This window comes from Octopus bimaculoides, chromosome 20, assembly GCF_046866305.1.
Source record: "Octopus bimaculoides isolate indiv1 chromosome 20, ASM4686630v1, whole genome shotgun sequence".
Taxonomy (NCBI): domain Eukaryota; kingdom Metazoa; phylum Mollusca; class Cephalopoda; order Octopoda; family Octopodidae; genus Octopus; species Octopus bimaculoides.
This window is the reverse complement of record NC_142947.1, coordinates 47,939,721-47,957,710: the sequence shown is the minus strand read 5'-3', so window position 1 is coordinate 47,957,710 and position 17,990 is coordinate 47,939,721. Positions and strand designations below refer to the sequence as shown.

The following is a 17,990-nucleotide window of genomic DNA, read 5'->3' as shown; positions in this document are numbered from 1 at the left end:
TATTTCGGATGATCCTGTATAAAAACAGCCAGTTATATATTTTTATTATTTAATCATTCGACGTTCACTAATAGGAATTCATCATATAGAATTTTAACTGAACCTTACCATAAACAGCGAACGCTGAAGAAGGAAATATTATTTGATGGAACTGAATACGGACTGTTCCTACATCCCCTTAATATTTCCTGAAACGGCCGTAGGTTTTCAATTGATTTTCAATTTTTCATGATTTTTAATTGACTTTTACCTTCATGATAGCTCCTATTACTGAACTCTCTTCTCACTCGAATACCTGTATCTACACACGCATACATTCTCTTTATCATGTGTGTGCTGGCACTCCGTCGGTTACGACGTCGAGGGTTCCAGTTGATCCGACCAACGGAACAGCCTGCTCGTGAAATTAACGTGCAAGTGGCTGAGCACTCCACAGACACGTGTACCCTTAACGTAGTTCTCGGGGATATTCAGCGTGACACAGTGTGACAAGGCTGACCCTTTGAATTACAGGCACAAGAGAAACAGGAAGTAAGAGAGAAAGTTGTGGTGGAAGAGTACAGCAGGGTTCGCTACCTTCCCCTGTCGGAGCCTCGTAGAGCTTTAGGTGTTTTCGCTCAATAAACACTCACAACGCCCGGTCTGGGAATCGAAACCGCGATCCTATGACCGCGAGTCCGCTGCCCTAACCACTGGGCCATTGCGCCTCCACACATACAGACATACATATATACATACGTACACACACACACACACACACACACACGTACACACTTGCAAAGTTCTCTATGACGAGTACCAGCCTAGTGACTTACATAACTGTGAATTTGTAAACATTCAGAATTCTTCTCCTTCAGATGTTCCGTCTATGCTACATGTTTTGAAACCCTGCAAGTTACCCCCGCGTATTCGAATCGGTTTCAATTCCATGCTCTACACGGGCGTTAAACCTGCTAAAAATAGTAGTCAAATATTCAGTATGCCACACACTCTTGTCTTTAAGATGATCAAGGATGGAATAGTTTTAATAATAGGTTTACCGATCTGGGGGTGAATGCGTTTCTGCTATGGGCACAAGGCCTGAAACTTTGCAGGAGGGCGATAGTCGACTACATGGATCCCAGTACTTGACTGGTACTTAATTTATCGACCCAGAAAGGATGAAAGGCGAAGTAGACGTCGACGGAATTTGAACTCAGAAAGTAAATATCGATGAAATGTCGCTAAACATTTTGTCCGGCGTGCTAACGATTCTGCCATCTCAACTTGCACGATCCCCCTCCACCACCATATCGACAGCATCAGCAGTTGTGAGAGCAATTGCAGCAGCGATCGCTGGAAGCAGCAGCAGCAGCAGTGGTAGTAGTAGTAGTAGTAGTAGTAGTAGTAGAGTAGTAGTGGTAGTAGTAGTAGTAGTAGTAGTAGTCAGTCAGTCATTACTGTTTACATATTAGTGATTAGTGTTGTACATATCACAATAATATATACATCCCTCTTTATATATAAAATATATGTACACACACACACACACACACACACACACACACACACACACACATACTGTACTGTACTATATAAACTAGTGGAGAATTGCTACCAGTTGTATCCTGGGGGTACTTTTACTTCATTGTCACATCTGTCCACACACCAATTGATGACCAGGTGGACGGCTCTCTGAACTCTCTCACTACCACCCAACATCACAGCCCTATAATGATGATGATGATGATGATGATGATGGCAAAGTAAGGATGGCCGTCACTTAGGCATCGGACACGAAGAACTGGTAAGTCTCTCCCTCTCTCTTTCTCCCTTTGTCTGTCTGTCTATTTGTATGTATGTAGAGAGGAAATAATTGTGATTCTTTCTTTCTTTCTTTCTTTCTTTCTTGTCTCTCCACTCCCTTTATCCCCCCCCCCAATCTCCCATATTTTATACACACACAAACACACACAGACATGTGTGAATGACACAAACACACACATGCAAAGTACACACATGCAAAGTACACACCTACACACATTACACGTTCGTAGCACTAGAAGGACAGCGTATAACACACACACACACACACACACACACACACACGCTCACTCACTTTCGCACGAGCGTTTTCATTCGCCCTCTCTCTCTCACTCTCACCCCGTCTCTTCCTCCCTCTCTCCCTCAATCGCCCCCTCCCTCCCACTCCCCAAATGCATTCTTGCATGTGAAAGTGCGTCTGCACATTCTCATACATTCTTTCGCACCCCCTTCCCTAGACACATGCACACTCACACATTGTCACACACTTTCTCTCTCTCTCTCTCTCTCTCTCTCTCTCTCTCTCCCTCTCTCTCCCTCTCTCTCCCTCTCTCTCTTTGGCACATATACTTTCTCCCACCCACCCCCTCACATTCTCTCATCTTCACCCCAAACAGTGTATCTTTCACACACACACGATCTCTTTTTGACACATTCTCTCTTCCACACATACACATACACACACACACATTCTATTCCTTTCTCCCCCCCCCCTCCTCTCTCAAGGACATGAAGAATATGGTAAAATATGGTAAACGTTGGTGGCGGTGGCGGGAGCGGAGAGAGAATGTCTCCAATGTGAAGGGGAGGGGGAAAATGGAGAAAGGCGTTATGGAAAATATAATAAGACGAATGAAAAAAAGAACAAGAAATATTTACCTCAAAAGTTAGACAGAAATAAATAAACCAAAGAATAATCAAAACAAAGTATTTCTATGAACTTGAAACGTCTTGTTGCGCTGATCAAGGTAAGCCCTACAGCACTACCCTCGCAGGGTGGTTCACGGTTGGAGATTCTAAAGTCATTTGTGAGGAGGTCTTTGTATTGGCAAGTGAAGAGGCTGTGTCTCCTGAATCGTTGAAATATATAAGAAAAACCCAAAACCCCTTAAATATAAGAAGATATGTCAGAAAGTCTGAGATTCGAACTGTTCTTCTGTTGTTTTAAGGCTGTTTTAAACTGTGATCCCATTTCCTTCTCGATCTTTCGTCTAGATATTCCTTGTATACATTATAGAAGCATTTTATTAGAATTATTCTTGCGAATTATCGTGAATTTCATTTTATTCCGGTCGACGGCTGCTTCCAGCTCTCACGGGTCTCTTTCAAAAGATCTGGTTTCTTCTTCAACCGAGAGAATTTCCTTTTCGCAGCCAGTGAACTCCTCGCATTTTTAAGTACCACAATCGACTTCATAATCTCTGGACGCAGCAGACTGGCACCAACAGAATGCATGCAAAGACAAGACAAGGTATCTCGGTACCTGTTACTGGTCGATATGCCACTCATACAACCTCCGTCGCAAAGAGAATTAGTTGGGAACACAAACTACTACAAGAATGTTGAAGTTCCTTTGGAATTTCAATGTTGAAACTGATTGAAAAATTCAGGATAACCGACCAGATATCATTGCGAAAATCCATGATGAAAAGATATGGCGTCGCGGTCAGTGGTGCAGCATGTCCAACACCTGTAAAAATTGTGCATTGGGGAAGCAGTACAACTCAATCTTTTATAGAGACATTGACCGGAAAACAACAGCTTTCTCGATTATATTATGGCTACCAGTCATGATGTTATCTTTGAAATAGGACTGACACAATTGCCAAGACAAATCCCATCAAACTTTTTTTAAAATATATTTTAATCTCTTGTAACATAGCAGTTGCATTACTTGTGATCTCCAGACCAGCAGTAAAACCATCGAAAATTCTTTCTTACACACACACACACACACACTCTCTCTCTCTCTCTCTCTCTCTCTCTCTCTCTCTCTCTCTCTCTCTCTCTCTCCCTCCCTCTCTCTCACACACACATACACACACAAGGGCCTGAGCATTCTGGAGTATGTCGTTCTCTTCAAGGATATCTTTATCACCACTGAAAATACCATTGTTTATTTTATTATATCCTCGAACCGGCTTTCAATTTCTCTTAATCCCAGCAACGGCATTTGTCAAATATTTCGTTATGAGCAATCATTTCCCGTTTGCTGTTATAGACTTCACTGCTACCGTTTGAACTCTTCAGATCTCGTTTAGTCGGATAAGAAGGTTGCTTCCAGTTCTTATTTGGATCCTGAGTAAAAATGGGTTGAATAATAACATTGTCTTCCAATAATCCATGGCCGTTGTCATTGAAACAAACTCCAACCTGCTTCCCACCGTGTATTCTACACTTTGGGAGAATTGATTGGTTGTCTGTTGTAATACACACACCAGCTTACGTATTGGAATAGACTTCATTTTCTTCAATTAATTCTTCGTCCTTCTCATGCACATACACCTCACCCCATGCTGCCCATGATGGATTTTGTCATGTTGTAGTATCAGGTTGCTACATGTCCAAACGATTTGAAATCTTGTTCCATTCAACTGAAATTTGATTTTTGCAAAGCTACTTGGCCGTAATAATCTTCGAGCTGGGTCTCCTTCCACGCCCCGCCACCACATTTTCTCTGCCAGGTTTCGAAACTTGACTCAGAATCTAGAAAACGATTCTTTACATAATGCATTGCTATTTATACCATTGTATTCTATGAAAACTAATGTCAACGACGAGGACTGTCAAGTTGCGCCCTCTGGCGAGCGTAGAAATATTATTAATGATTCTATTTTTGTTTCGCAAAAAATGGCTGGGGGCATTTGTAAAGCACCTTAATTCGGTATTAGGAGGTGCTAAGGTATAAAAGGTTGAAAACCACTTCAGAAAAGGACTGGAAGGGGCCATGTTCTGTTGGCGACAGATTTAATAAGGAAAAAAGAAAACATGAAATTTTTCTGCTAGCGTACGAAGAATGTGAGTGAGAGGTGTCAGCGGTTTTTATCCGACAAATTATAATTAAAAATTTACTAAAATTTAAGTCTATCATGTGAAAAGATCAAAGTTCATAGTGACACGTCTTCAATTATCTCCACATCATAATGACGTCATAAATCATTGTGTTTTTTTAGGACGTCATAAAGGTATGATAAGAGATGTCTGGGTGTCACTTCGGTCTTTGTCCTCCGCACATACAAAAAGTATTCACTTCGTCAAAAGTAAATGGCTTCCAGGAGACAAAAAAAAATGAAACTGTTTTCCTACAAAATGAATCTACTGAGAAAGGAAAATTAAAACTATTTCGTGTCATTATCGTAGTTGGATCCAGCAAATATTTAAATTTCCTCATTAATATGAGCAAAGATGGCTATTAACTGTTCAGGTGTATGGAATGTTAATAGAAGAGATTTGAAACAATTTTAGACAATGAAGCCTTCTTGGCTCCCCTTCTCTTCCGTTCGTCCCTTTGTTGGCAGCCATTCCGTCTGCAGCCGTCGCTGGTCTTCGTTTTTTGGCAATCGAAAAGCATGACCCGTAATTCTGGAGGTCACGTCTAGAAAGATGTGTTTAAACCAGGGAAGCGAGCAAAGCGCGCGGTGCGATTAAGGATTAAATTTGTTGATCTGCGTTTAGATCGCGAAATATTGTAAATCAGTGTTGCCAAGATTCTATTGATCTTTAAGTATTGGATTCAGGATTTACATTAAGAAACAGTTTGAATTTTTGGAGCAGAGATCCTATTGATTTTTGGGGGGTTTGTGACCTTAAAATTCGATTTTGAATGGTTCATCTAAAAATATATCTTTCTTTCGGGGTTACTTTCTGCTAATAATTGATTAAATATTGATACAAGGTCAGCAGTTTTAGAGGGAGGGATTAATCTATTCCATTAACCCTAGTACTTTATTTTATCGACCCTGAAAAGATGAAAGGCAAAAATGCTCCCGGCAGAATTTGAACTCGTAATGAATCGGAAGAAATACCGCAAAGCAATTTCGTTCGATGCTCTAACGATTCTCACCGAATTGTTTTTAATTTGTCCCAAAGCCAGTAATTTTGAGGGGAGGGACTTAGTATCGACTACATTGCTGCCGGTACTTGAGTGCTGCTTAATTTAATCGACCCCAGGAGAATGACAATCAAATCTGACCTCGGTAGGAATTGAACTCATAATGTGAACGGCCAGTCGACAATTTCTATCAATCCACCACTTTTTAGTAGTAATAACAAATAATTAAAATTCATTTCTTAATTTATTTCTTATTTTGTAGCTAATTAAAGTAAAATAGCAAATATTACATTGTCAGATAAATTCCTTCGCTTTATATATATATATATATATATATATATATATATATATATATTGTACTCCATTGTCTTGTGTTTGAAAAGACGTAATATTTATTCAGATTTCAAAAACGATAAACAAAAGAACGGTTCTACAAAAGCCGCTAAAAACACTTCGATACAAATATTTTTCGTGTTAATTCTAATAACATTGGAAAAGATTAAAATAAATGAAAGAAAAAATCAAATAAACAAACGAATTTATTTAACAATTCAGTAAATTATTCGTTGAAATTATCAGTTGAATAATAAAAATTTCAAGTAGAGCTGCGAAAGCATTGATCGTTTTGTGACATTAAAATTACTTTTCTATAAATTTGATGGCTTTTTTAAAGCCGAGGTGCGAAAATGGGGCAATAAAAATAATTTTAAATACATTTTTATGATTATTTTAGTTGGTCGTAAAACAAGAACAAAAACAAACGATGAAATATGAAACTATATTAGCGCCAAAAATTTTACATCTTTCAATTATACAAGATATATTTATGAGGTCAAACTAAGCAACTTTTAATTAAAATGCTTTAATACATTAATTATAAATCTTTAAACACCTAAGATGACACAATATTGGTTTCAGATTTTGGCACAAGGCCATCAATTTCATAGGAGGGTGTCAGTCATTTCCAATGATCAACTGGTACTTATTTTATAGATCTCGAAAGGATGAAAGGCAAAGTCGACCTCGACAGAATTTGAAGTCAGACCGTAAAACACGAACGAGGCATTTTCCCCGGCGTGCTAACGACACAGAGGATTAAGTTTAAATTAAAGAAACGATTTCTTTTGCAGTTTAGTGAGTTGTGAGGTGGGGATGATGGCGTAGAAGTTCTTAGTTGGTTTTATCTAATTATTGTTTGTAAGTCTCGGGATATTTGTTCTGGATCACTGTGCAGTAGATTCAAATCCTATCGAGGTGAACTTTACCTTCCATCCTTTTAGAGTCGATACATAGTATTGGTACTGTCCTATCTCTGTGTGTCTGTCTATCTGTGTCTCTCGCCCTCTCTCTCCTTCTCTCTCCCAGCAGTTACATCCTGGTTGTTGGATCAGGGAATCAAGATGCTGCCTGTCTGCTCGCGACTCCACAGGCACCTAAAACAGTTCGTGAAAGCACGGTACATACTATCGAGTCATGCTCGTCTGACAATGTCTCCCACTCTTTGTCTGTCTGTCTGTCTGTCTATTTCTCTCTTTCTCTTTCTTTGTCTCTCTTTTTATCTATCTATCTCACTCTGTTAATCACACTTCCTTCCTTCTTTTCTTTCTCTCTCTCTTTCATTCTTTCCTTCTTTCTTTGTCTCTGTCCATCTCTCTCTTTCCATCTCTGTCTCTTTCTTGCTCTCCCCCTCTCCCTCCAGCTTCCACACCCTCAATGTTCGTCTTTTTTTTTATCCCTAAATCTGGCTCACAAAGGATTCTCAACGTTGACAATAATTCTTCAGTTCGAAATGTGTGTGTCCGCGCATGCGTGCGTGTATATGTGTATGTATGAATGTATGTATGCTTGTGTGCATGTGTGTGCGTTTATATATATCTATATCTATATATACATACACACACACACACATACATATGCATACACAAACACACATAATACATATTACGTATGTGTGTGTGCGTGTGTGTGTGTGTGTGTGCGCGTGTGTGTGTGTGTGTGTGTGTAGTATATCATATATAGAATGTGTATGAGTGCGTGAGTGAGCACTGCACGCGCGCGTACAGTGTACTGTTTTGTGCGCACACAAACGCGTTAAATGACACCATTTTTCATATTTAAATATTTTTTGGTAACGGAGATTTCATCTCTATTATAAATGAATGTAACGTAGTAGAGGTCATTCATCTCCACTTGATAAACGAGCGAAGTAGATCATACGTACGTGCCACGTTCGGGAATTGAACTTGTCCCGCCGAATTGTCTTACGTACATGTCCCAACACAACAACCACAGTTTGTTGACCAGCCCCAGGGAGATCCTGTCACACAGAAGATAATAGAACTGGTTACCCTTGGATGGATACTTTTGATCTTTTGACGTCACGTATCTGACTCTTTCTCACGACTGGTTGGATTGTAATGTAATTACAGAATTTTATACGTACGTACATACATACATATATACGTACATACATATATATATATATACATACATACATATATACGTACATACATATATACATTCATACATACATACATACATACATACATACATACATACACACATACATACATACACACATACATACATATTATATACATTGAGAAGTCATGGACGCATATTTTGTACAGGTAAGTTCTCGGAACTCAAGATATCACTTTTCTACCAAATGTATCGATTGACTTTATTGTTGATGAAATTTCTCTATTTCAAGTTATTGATCACAATTACTGCTAAATTGCTGATCTAATTAGGCAGCGTGAAAGGTTTTCACACCGCCAGATTGAATGGTACTGCCCAAAATTCTCCGCATGCACAAATCTTCCGTTAAAATGGAATGCACTGATCTCGTACTTATTCTTACTTTGTAAGCAATTTCCTGGAATGTTACACGACAGTCTTCCATGGCTATTTGACGAATCTTCTCAGTCGGTTCCTCGTTTCGGTCTGAGCAGGCGTTGCTCACCACTGAAGTACGGCTGCGTTTGTAGAGGTTGTATCAATTCTTGATCTGAGTTTTGCCCATGGTATCATCGTCAAAGATCTGCTGAATCTTCTGGATAGTTTGAGCTTGGGTATCACCAAGCTTTTGGCAAAGCTTGATGCAATAATTCTACTCGATGGAAACGAAAACCCGATGAGTGCGCACTACACGTCTGTAGCCTGTGTAATAATCGAGGAAGGACGCGGCCAGCCGGCGAGAAAATTTTCACACATGCGCAGGAAGGAAGGCGTCACCTCACACCCAAAACATTTTACTCACGTGGTATTAGTTTTGGCGGGGAAACTAAAAGTCGGATACTTTTTGAGTGCACCTTGTATATATCATGTGCCTATGTGGACATATGTTTCTGTGCGTGTACACCACACACTCGAGCGTTTGTGTATCAATGTATACGTATGTGCATGTATAATGAATAATATTTCCATATATATATATATATATGTAGTGAAACTACCTATCGTCACTAGATACAAAACTACTATCGCCATTACATACAATCTTCTCATTTAAATATAAATAAATGCGAGCGTAGTAGAGAACCCATTCCTTGTCATCACGTGACTGATTATTATTCGAATCGGCAACTTCTTCGAACCTTTCCCGCCAGAACGCAAACTGACCAATCACGGCCCCTAATAAGGTCATGTGATAGAGTAAAATTCTGAAGCCATCGGGAGCCCATAGTTTGTTATAAATAGCTTTAACTCATACCCAATAATTTGTCTCGGTCCAGTTTCTCTTTGAGAACTGTTCCGTGTACCACACGACAGCAGCAGCAATTCCAGCGACCACTTCAACAGCTTCGTCCAGCCAACGATGACCACCGCCGTCGCCACATCAGCAACAAGAGTCTACGACTACTATCCAACATCATCATCATGACCAACACGATTCTACGATTACTACTACCGAGCATCAATCTCCACCAGCGTCAACACGACTTACTATGTACACCAAACCAAACCTCCGCGGCACATCTCTCTCTTCGATTCTGTTAGGTGATTCAGCTTCACCACGGTAAATAAACAGACAAGAGTTCTTAAACAGACAAGAAATTCTCAGCCAGCGACGAACATCTGTATAACAAGAATCACGGCCCGGCATCGATGCCACGACATCACAACTAGTGATCAGCACTGCCACACTCAGCCTTTCCTCACTTTCACATACAGAACTTTTCCTATAGTGTACTAACGAACTGGTATAATTGCTCACGTGTTATTGACTCTCTTTCTATCTGCTGTAAACACTCATACACACATGTATCACTCACATACACACTTTTCTTTGTATGACGGCCTGTCTTTGATTATGCTCTTATATGTCGCATTCACACTCTCACACAGACATACATCTTTAACGCTACAATAAATATCTCTGTTATTCATCTTATACGGTTGTAGTTTTTCATTACTGGTCATCTATGTTATCGTCGCATAACATATCATTGTATATCATCTTCGATATATTATTATTGTGTGTTCGACCGTGTGACACGTTTAAATAAAAGGAGTCCTCTGTTTTTCCATTCGTCACCATTTCTCCTTTTATGAGTTCGCACGGTCGTCCCTTACACATATATATATATATATATATATATATATATATATATATATATATATATATATATATACATACGCACGCCTTGACTAAGTGATTGTAGGTTTGTACGTGAATGTATGTCTGCGTATATATATACGTGTGTGTGAGTGTTTGTGTGCATGTATTTATTCGCTTGTAAATAGAAGGACAGAGAAAAGGAAAGGAAGAATGGGGGGGAGGGGAGAGGGGTGGTAGAGAGGGAGAGGGAGGGGTGGTAGGGCTATCAAGATGTCGCTGCCATATTTAATGTGTCAATGTTTAATGGTTTACTTAAACTTCCGTCTTGTTTGATGAATGAACATCACACCTTCACCTTTGCGTCTTCGTCGCTTTTTTTACTAATTAATGACGCGTATGTTGGTATTTGTGTATGTGTGTGTAATATATATATATATATATATATATATATATATATATATATATATATATATATATGAGTGTGTATATGATCAACCTAATCAACTCCATAAGCCAGATATCAATTTACACACACTGTCGTTTCTTATGTTATTATAAATCTACGTTTTTTTTCCATCAACTCTTTGTAAAGACACATAGCGTTAGCCCCACCCTGGGACCCATATAACTGGCATAGTGCAGGGTGACCCTATGTTTCCCTGTTGTGATCCCATTTCCCTTATCTGACCATGAAATTACAAACGATATTTAAGCAGGGGACCCAGTATCAACAAATCTATCGTCCCTTATTACTTATCTAATTTATAACAAATGTAGAAGATTGAATGACGGAATTAGCTTAGAAGTAATGTTTAGTCGAGTGTTGGTAGGTGGCGACCTCTAAAATAGAAATTTGGCGGACCCTAATTAAGATGGCTGGTGAAGATGTTTGTTGGGCTGAGTACGACAATAAATTTACAAATGAAATCCAGCTCACAGGGATTAGGGTTGAGGCGTTTTTACACCTTGCGATTTTATTTCAAAAGATGGAAAATCAGGACACTTTAGATGAAAGCTGTAAAAATGTCCCCTACAATGAAGTGGAAATCTTCTTCATGTAATTTTACACAAACGGTTGTAGTAAAATCTTAAACGAAAATATCTCAGTCTGATATTTTTTTATTTGTCGGGTCAGACGAGACAGAGAATCTGTGCCCATGTCCTCCATAGGATCCTACCCTGTCCTTGACTGGGGAGGTTGATGCCGTTAATATTCCTCTTGAACCTTTGTAAGTTAACACTTGGTGGATGGACCTGAACAGGAAGGAGTTCTAGGGAAAGGCGACGTTCCGGGAAGGAAGGACTCGTTTGGTAATTAACGTAGGGGTTTGGAGGTTGAATGCGCATTGGGGTGATGGAATGAGGAGAGGCGTGTAGGTTGGAAAAGCCTGGGAGAAGCAGCATGACACCAATATTCCGACGACCAATGGCCGTTCTGTAGTAGCGGTAGAAAAGGTAGAGAGAGGAGACACAGCACACCCGTGAGACAGAGATTGGTGTCTGTCTGCAAGTGACTTTAAGCCAATCAGTCGGGTGGTCATTTTTGGATGCGGTTCATGATGACTAAATTGGCAGCAGCACCGTTAGGTTTCGTTGCTGCTGCTTCAGCTGAGAGAATCGACCTTGCATAGGCCCTCAAAATATAATTTTATGAAGGGTCCTTTCAATACAGACCCTTAGAAAGACATCCATTTTTATGGTTTACTCAAATGAGAAAGGGACATTTTTTATAGGGTTTCCGAGATTGGCGATAGAAAGGGGTAGCAGGTACTCTTAGACCTGGTCTAAATGCTTGTAACAAAAAGGACTCTACTAAAGTCCTATGTATTCTATGTCCGAAAACGTAGACTGTGTGGTCACGGTTGGAATGCCTTTGATTTCTAGGTGTCTTCCAGGGAGAAACAACAACAACAGCGACAATAACATTACTACTACTACTAGTAGTAGTCGTAGTAGTGAAGGAATGAGAGAGGAGAGGGAGAGGGTTGTTGGTAGGGATGAGGTTAACGTCGTGATGTTTGTAAAGATCAGACAAGGACAAAGTTTCAGGTGAAAGGCATGATGGGAAGGTGAGGTGTTGGGAGGAGGGGGTCACAGTTTAGAGAAACAATAAACAAGTGAGGATTGTGGGATAGATTTCATTATTAATTTGATCCGACTTCTTTAATAAGAAAGTTGTTAACTGAGACACACACTCCACCACCACCACCGACAGACGACTTCTCACACACCTCTTCACTACCACACGATATACATCCATACATCCATACACACACACACATATATATATATATATATATATATATATATATATATATATATATATATATATATATATATACACCACTGCGCCGCCGCCATCACCTATACACCACTACACAACTAAAGTACCCACACTGCCACCCCCACCTCACGGACTCAATAACCTTAGTTAAATACAAGTCAAATTGTTTGCTGATATGAGAAACGTGCTGAAAAACACGCACGCACACACACACATACACACACGTACACACGCATGCATGCACATATTCACACACACACACATAGATTCAACACACATATACATGCAAACACTCACGCACATATATATCTACACAAATACACATTCATAGACTCCAATACGCAACTTACACACACACACACACACACAATCCGGAATGGGTTGTTCGGATTCTGGATTCCCTAGAAATATTACCAAGGGAAACCCTTCGTAGTCACTCGATCATCAAGAAATAGTAGCCAAGTTCCCCTCAACTCACATCCGACGACGATGACGGTAGAGTTGGAGATCGTATTGATAATGACAAAGTTTACCTCAAGCTATACTTGTAATCATATATTTTTCCAACCGGGACAATCCAGACTTTTATCAAGACAGTTATCTATTTGTGCCCTTCCCTTTTTCATTATCTATTTGTGTCCTTCCTTTTTCAAGAAACAGCAGTGTGTATGTTTATTCATGGTGGTGGTGCTGATATTTGGTTGCTACTTTTAGTAGGTCAGGTGACCTCATCGATGTTGCATCGTTGACTGCCTGCATCTAGCGTTCAGTAATGTGACAGACATCAATAATTTGGAAAGTCTTACATAACGTCAAATTAGTCTTCTTTATTTTCTGTCATTTATAATACATGTAATTTATATATTATATATATTTTCCAGATATTTTGGTTGCTCGTCTGTCTGTTTGTCATTTGAGACATCGCCTTTCATGATGATGGCTACACTGAAAGTCCCGCCTTTGGCCGTTCCAAGTGCCTACATGAAAAGAGGGCCACACCTATCAAGTTTAGAGTCTTGCAGTGGATCTGTAGATTTAGCAAACTCAAACAAAAATTTGATTGACGTAAAGCAGACGACAGAAACATTGAAACAAGCCAATGGCATTGGATCATGTCTGGATAATATCGCTTTTGAAATTGAAGACGAAATTTCCAAAATAGAAACCAAAAACGGTTTTGCTCCTTCTATCAAATCGACGCCCGATAATAGTTATTCTGATGCCATCGCATCCACTTCAAAGGACGAGATATGTTTCACCATCACCGGAAGCAATAACAACGAAAGTATTAGCAGCAGTGGTGACACCCAGCGGAAAGAACCGGACATTTCCGCAAATGATTCAACCATTACATCACGGCGGAGTAAAAATGTTCAAATTTTGGATTTTTCAAACAAAAAGGTCAGTTTTAAAAACTGTTTTTCTTTCATTAGATATTCCATAAGATTAAAGTTTAAAATCGGACTTGGTACATATAAGGATAGCGGACATAATGAAACAAACTGCATTGAATCGAAACGAAAGATAAATAAATAATCTTTATGGAATGAAAGAGCTGATGTAAATGTTTATTTGTTGGTTGGTTGGTTGATTGATTGATTTCTCCTGTCAGGCTTCACATCGTATAGAGAGAGAGAGAGAGAGAGAGAGAGAGAGAGAGAGAGAGAGAGAGAGAGAGAGAGAGAGATAGAGAGAGAGATAGAGAGAGAGAGTGAGTGAGTGATAGAGAGAGAAGTGCAAGATAAGTGCATATACTGAGCTTGGTGATTGTCAATAAGTAAGGGAACGCTATAAACACACAGACACGCGTTGAGAAAGAACCAGTTGATCCCTGAGGTCGATATAAACTAATAATATTTGAAACTAATAATCGTCAGTAAAGGCGAAAGTCGACGACCAGACGTCCATCGCAGAAACAACGTTTCCATAAAATTCATCAAAACCAGTTTTCTTTTCCCGCCTTTTACTATCCAACGACTCCCTCTCTTTCTCTCCCTCCTCTTTCTCACTCTGTTCCAATCCATGCGGTTCTTCTTCTTCTTCTCCTTCTCTTTCTTCTTCTTCTTCTTCTTCTTCTTCTTCTTCTTCTTCTTCTTCTTCTTCTTCTTCTTCTATCTCTGCTCCCATCCACTCCACTGTGTCACCCCCTCCTTCTCTTCTTTATTCTTTACCTTTCCTTTCTCACACCATCCCTTCTTCCTCCTCCTCCTCCTCCTCCTCCCCCTCCTCCCCCTTCTCCCCTCTCCTTTACCCTTCCTGCTCTTCCTCTCTTATCCTCCCTTCCCCTCCCACACGCATCTAATGTCGTTAGAAGCTTCTTCCTTCAGTTTGGATCGCATTTGCCGGTAAAACAACATCAAAACTTCAAATACACACTTCTATACACACATCACACCCGCACTCATACACACTCACACACACGTACACGCACCGTTGCATACACCTGCGCACATGCACACATCAACAGCTACACACACACATACATACTTCTATACACACGTACACATAGTTGCATACACCTGCGTACATACACACATCACCCCCGCACTCATACACACAGCTACACACACACAGACATACACACACACACACATAGCTACACACACAATATATATTTCCAATGGCTGCTCTTTCTTCGAGACTAAAATCCTTGGAACATGGCAGATCCTTCTCAACGACGGCCATTGACAGAATTGGAATTTCTAAAACGTCTACGTCTACCTTGGAGAGAAACATACGAAGGGTTCGGTTCGCCAGTCTATTATTCCCTCTTTCCATATCTGCCCCAACCCCACTTGATAAAGCTAAACAGCTGACGACTCAGGATCAAATCCCGCCAGCGACTGTAACACCAAAGGTCAGAGTACTTTCGCTTTCTTTCTGTTTTTGTGTGTTTTTAAAGGTTTATTTTGAGGAAAGGGGGTGGCCGTCAGGGTTGGGTACCCGATAACGGGCCAAGAGTTCGTATCCAAGTATTGATATTGCGTTTGTTCCTGTTTGTTCTGGTCACATGCTCAGTCCACCCAGCCGTAAACAAACGAGACCACGGGGCAGTGGAGTTGTGTAAGCAGACCAACAACTTGTTGGTTTGCTTATACAACAGTAATGTCCGTTTCTATAGGCATCAGTCCTATACAGAGACTTACACACACACTGACACACACACACACTCAAACTCTTTCATTTTCTCTTTCTCTTACATACATGCACATACACATTCACATACGCACACATATAGTGACACACGCACATACACACACATACAGTGACACACACACACACACACACACACACACACACACACACACACACACACACACAGACACATACACACTCACAGATACACAATATCCAGTGGTTACTTTGTCAGAGAAACACTCCCTCTACAAAAACAGGCATCGGTATATATAAGTTCTGACCATTTGCTTTTGTAGTTTTGTTTGCGGTAAATCATGCCGGGAACCTCTCTGCATACCGTCAACAATCGTGTGCGAACAGTAATGGTGTTCCCCGGCCCCGATAATGTTTTCCTACCGAAGCAGTGTCACGGCGAACCCTTTCACCTCGCTCGTCATTCGATGCTCCACAGCTTTCACGGGGGGAGAAAAAAAACATCAAGATGAGAATCGAGAAAATTTAACTCCAGAGGTATGTTGTGTTCTAATTCTTGGTAGAATTGAAACAGGTTTTCGATGAAAACTTTATAAACTTCAACCCATTTATTTCCAAGAGAATTATTTGCGACCATTTTGATCAACCGGACTTGCCATTGCCTTCCAAATCATCATAAACTGTTTTGTTTTCAATCAGGACCGACAAATACACCTCACAAATTGCTACAAATTTGTCTTTCCGATGTAGGAGAGCTGTCCGTGGTCCGTAGCTTTTGAAAAGTTTTTGATTTGTCCAACTAAATACGCAAGCGGATTTTTTTTCTGACTCAAGAAGAAACAGATTAAGACTAATATTTTCCGTTGTGTTTAAGTGATTTTCGGTCGTTTATAAGAGGACATACAGTTCATCTTGAGACACTTTATGCAGTAGTCGAGGTACACTGAAAAAATTCCTGATCAAAAGACATGTAATCTCCATGCCTCTCATTTTCTGAATCTAAAAACAGGGGCATATATTTGAGGGTGCCTGAAAGTCCATCACCATGGTAACATGTCCGAAGAGTGTCGTAGCGTTGTTTTCCCTTTTTTGAATTTGCGCTTTTAGAGATTTTCGGAGTCATGCAAAGGCGGCAGCTATTGCTATGATCTGAAGGTTCTCTCCAGAGCAGGGTCTTGCGAAGAGCATGCGCATTTTAAATACCCTGAACAGGTACTGTAAGAAAAATGGTGGGCTGCCAGTAAACTCCTATATTAATTGCTTAGTTTGCCATCGAAATATAAATGGGAAATTCCCTAATTGCGGAAGTAATTTTACATTTTATCGACGAAGAGGCGGTGCTCCAGCATGGCCACAGTCAAATGACTGAAACAAATAAAAGAATATACATATATACACATATATTTACGTATGTCAATTGGCGTTGACATTTTCCTCTCTTACGGGGTCTGTCGTTTGCTTTCCTCCTTCTCGTTCTCTCCCTTTCTGAATTTATTTTTCTCACTCACACACACACTCTCTCTCATTCTCTCTCTCTCTCTCTCTCTCTCTCTCTCACTCTCTCTCACTCTCTTTCTCTCTCTCTCTCTCTCACTCTCTTTCACCCTCTCTCCCTCTCTCCCTCTCTCACTCTCATTCTCTCTCAGTCTTTCTTACTCACTCACTTTCATTCTCTCTCTCTCTCTCTCTCTCTCTCTCTCTCTCTCTCTCTCTCTCTTATAGACACTGTCGGTAATATCCACTTGTAATGTCTCCCCTTTTCTCTCTTATAGACCCTGTCCCTCCATCTGTAACTTCTCTCTTCCTCTTTACCGATTCTCTTCGTCTCTCTCAGTTTTTCCATCCGTTTCTCTCTGCAAAATGAAATATTCGGATGCCATTAATTCATGTTCGTCCCTCAGGGAATTGTCACCATGCACAAATCATCTCGTTTCTCTGTCAAACACAACCCCCCCCCACACACATACTCATTCACACACATTGACATATGTACAATCACCAACATATTTAAGCACACATACGCGCGCGCAAATAAAACACTACAATACATGATATGTATTATCAAAGAGCTTGGACTAATGGCGGACGAGAAGGTAAGCAGAGATTCAAATAGTTATGTTGGATTTTCTTCTTCAATTTTCATTGAAAACACAATATTTTATATTCATTTCTTTTAT

At 40.1% G+C, this 17,990-nt stretch overlaps 1 protein-coding gene across 14 annotated transcripts in view; it reads left to right on the top strand.

The window, feature by feature from the left end:
* Positions 1-17,990, top strand: part of LOC106871290 (alpha-galactosidase MYORG) — a 43,588-nt gene that overhangs the window by 20,353 nt on the left and 5,245 nt on the right. For 9 of the 14 annotated variants that reach the window (XM_052975094.2, XM_014917669.3, XM_089338618.1 and 6 more), the window contains one exon: positions 13,584-14,103. In XM_052975094.2, the coding sequence (XP_052831054.1) occupies positions 13,633-14,103 (471 nt within the window). In that variant the 5' untranslated portion in view covers positions 13,584-13,632. Of the gene's footprint in view, positions 1-1,366; positions 1,787-7,983; positions 8,294-8,381; positions 8,485-13,583; positions 14,104-15,046; positions 15,560-16,136; positions 16,351-17,990 lie in introns of those variants that run through there. The other 5 variants (XM_014917672.3, XM_014917671.3, XM_014917670.3 and 2 more) reach the window with 5 other exon arrangements.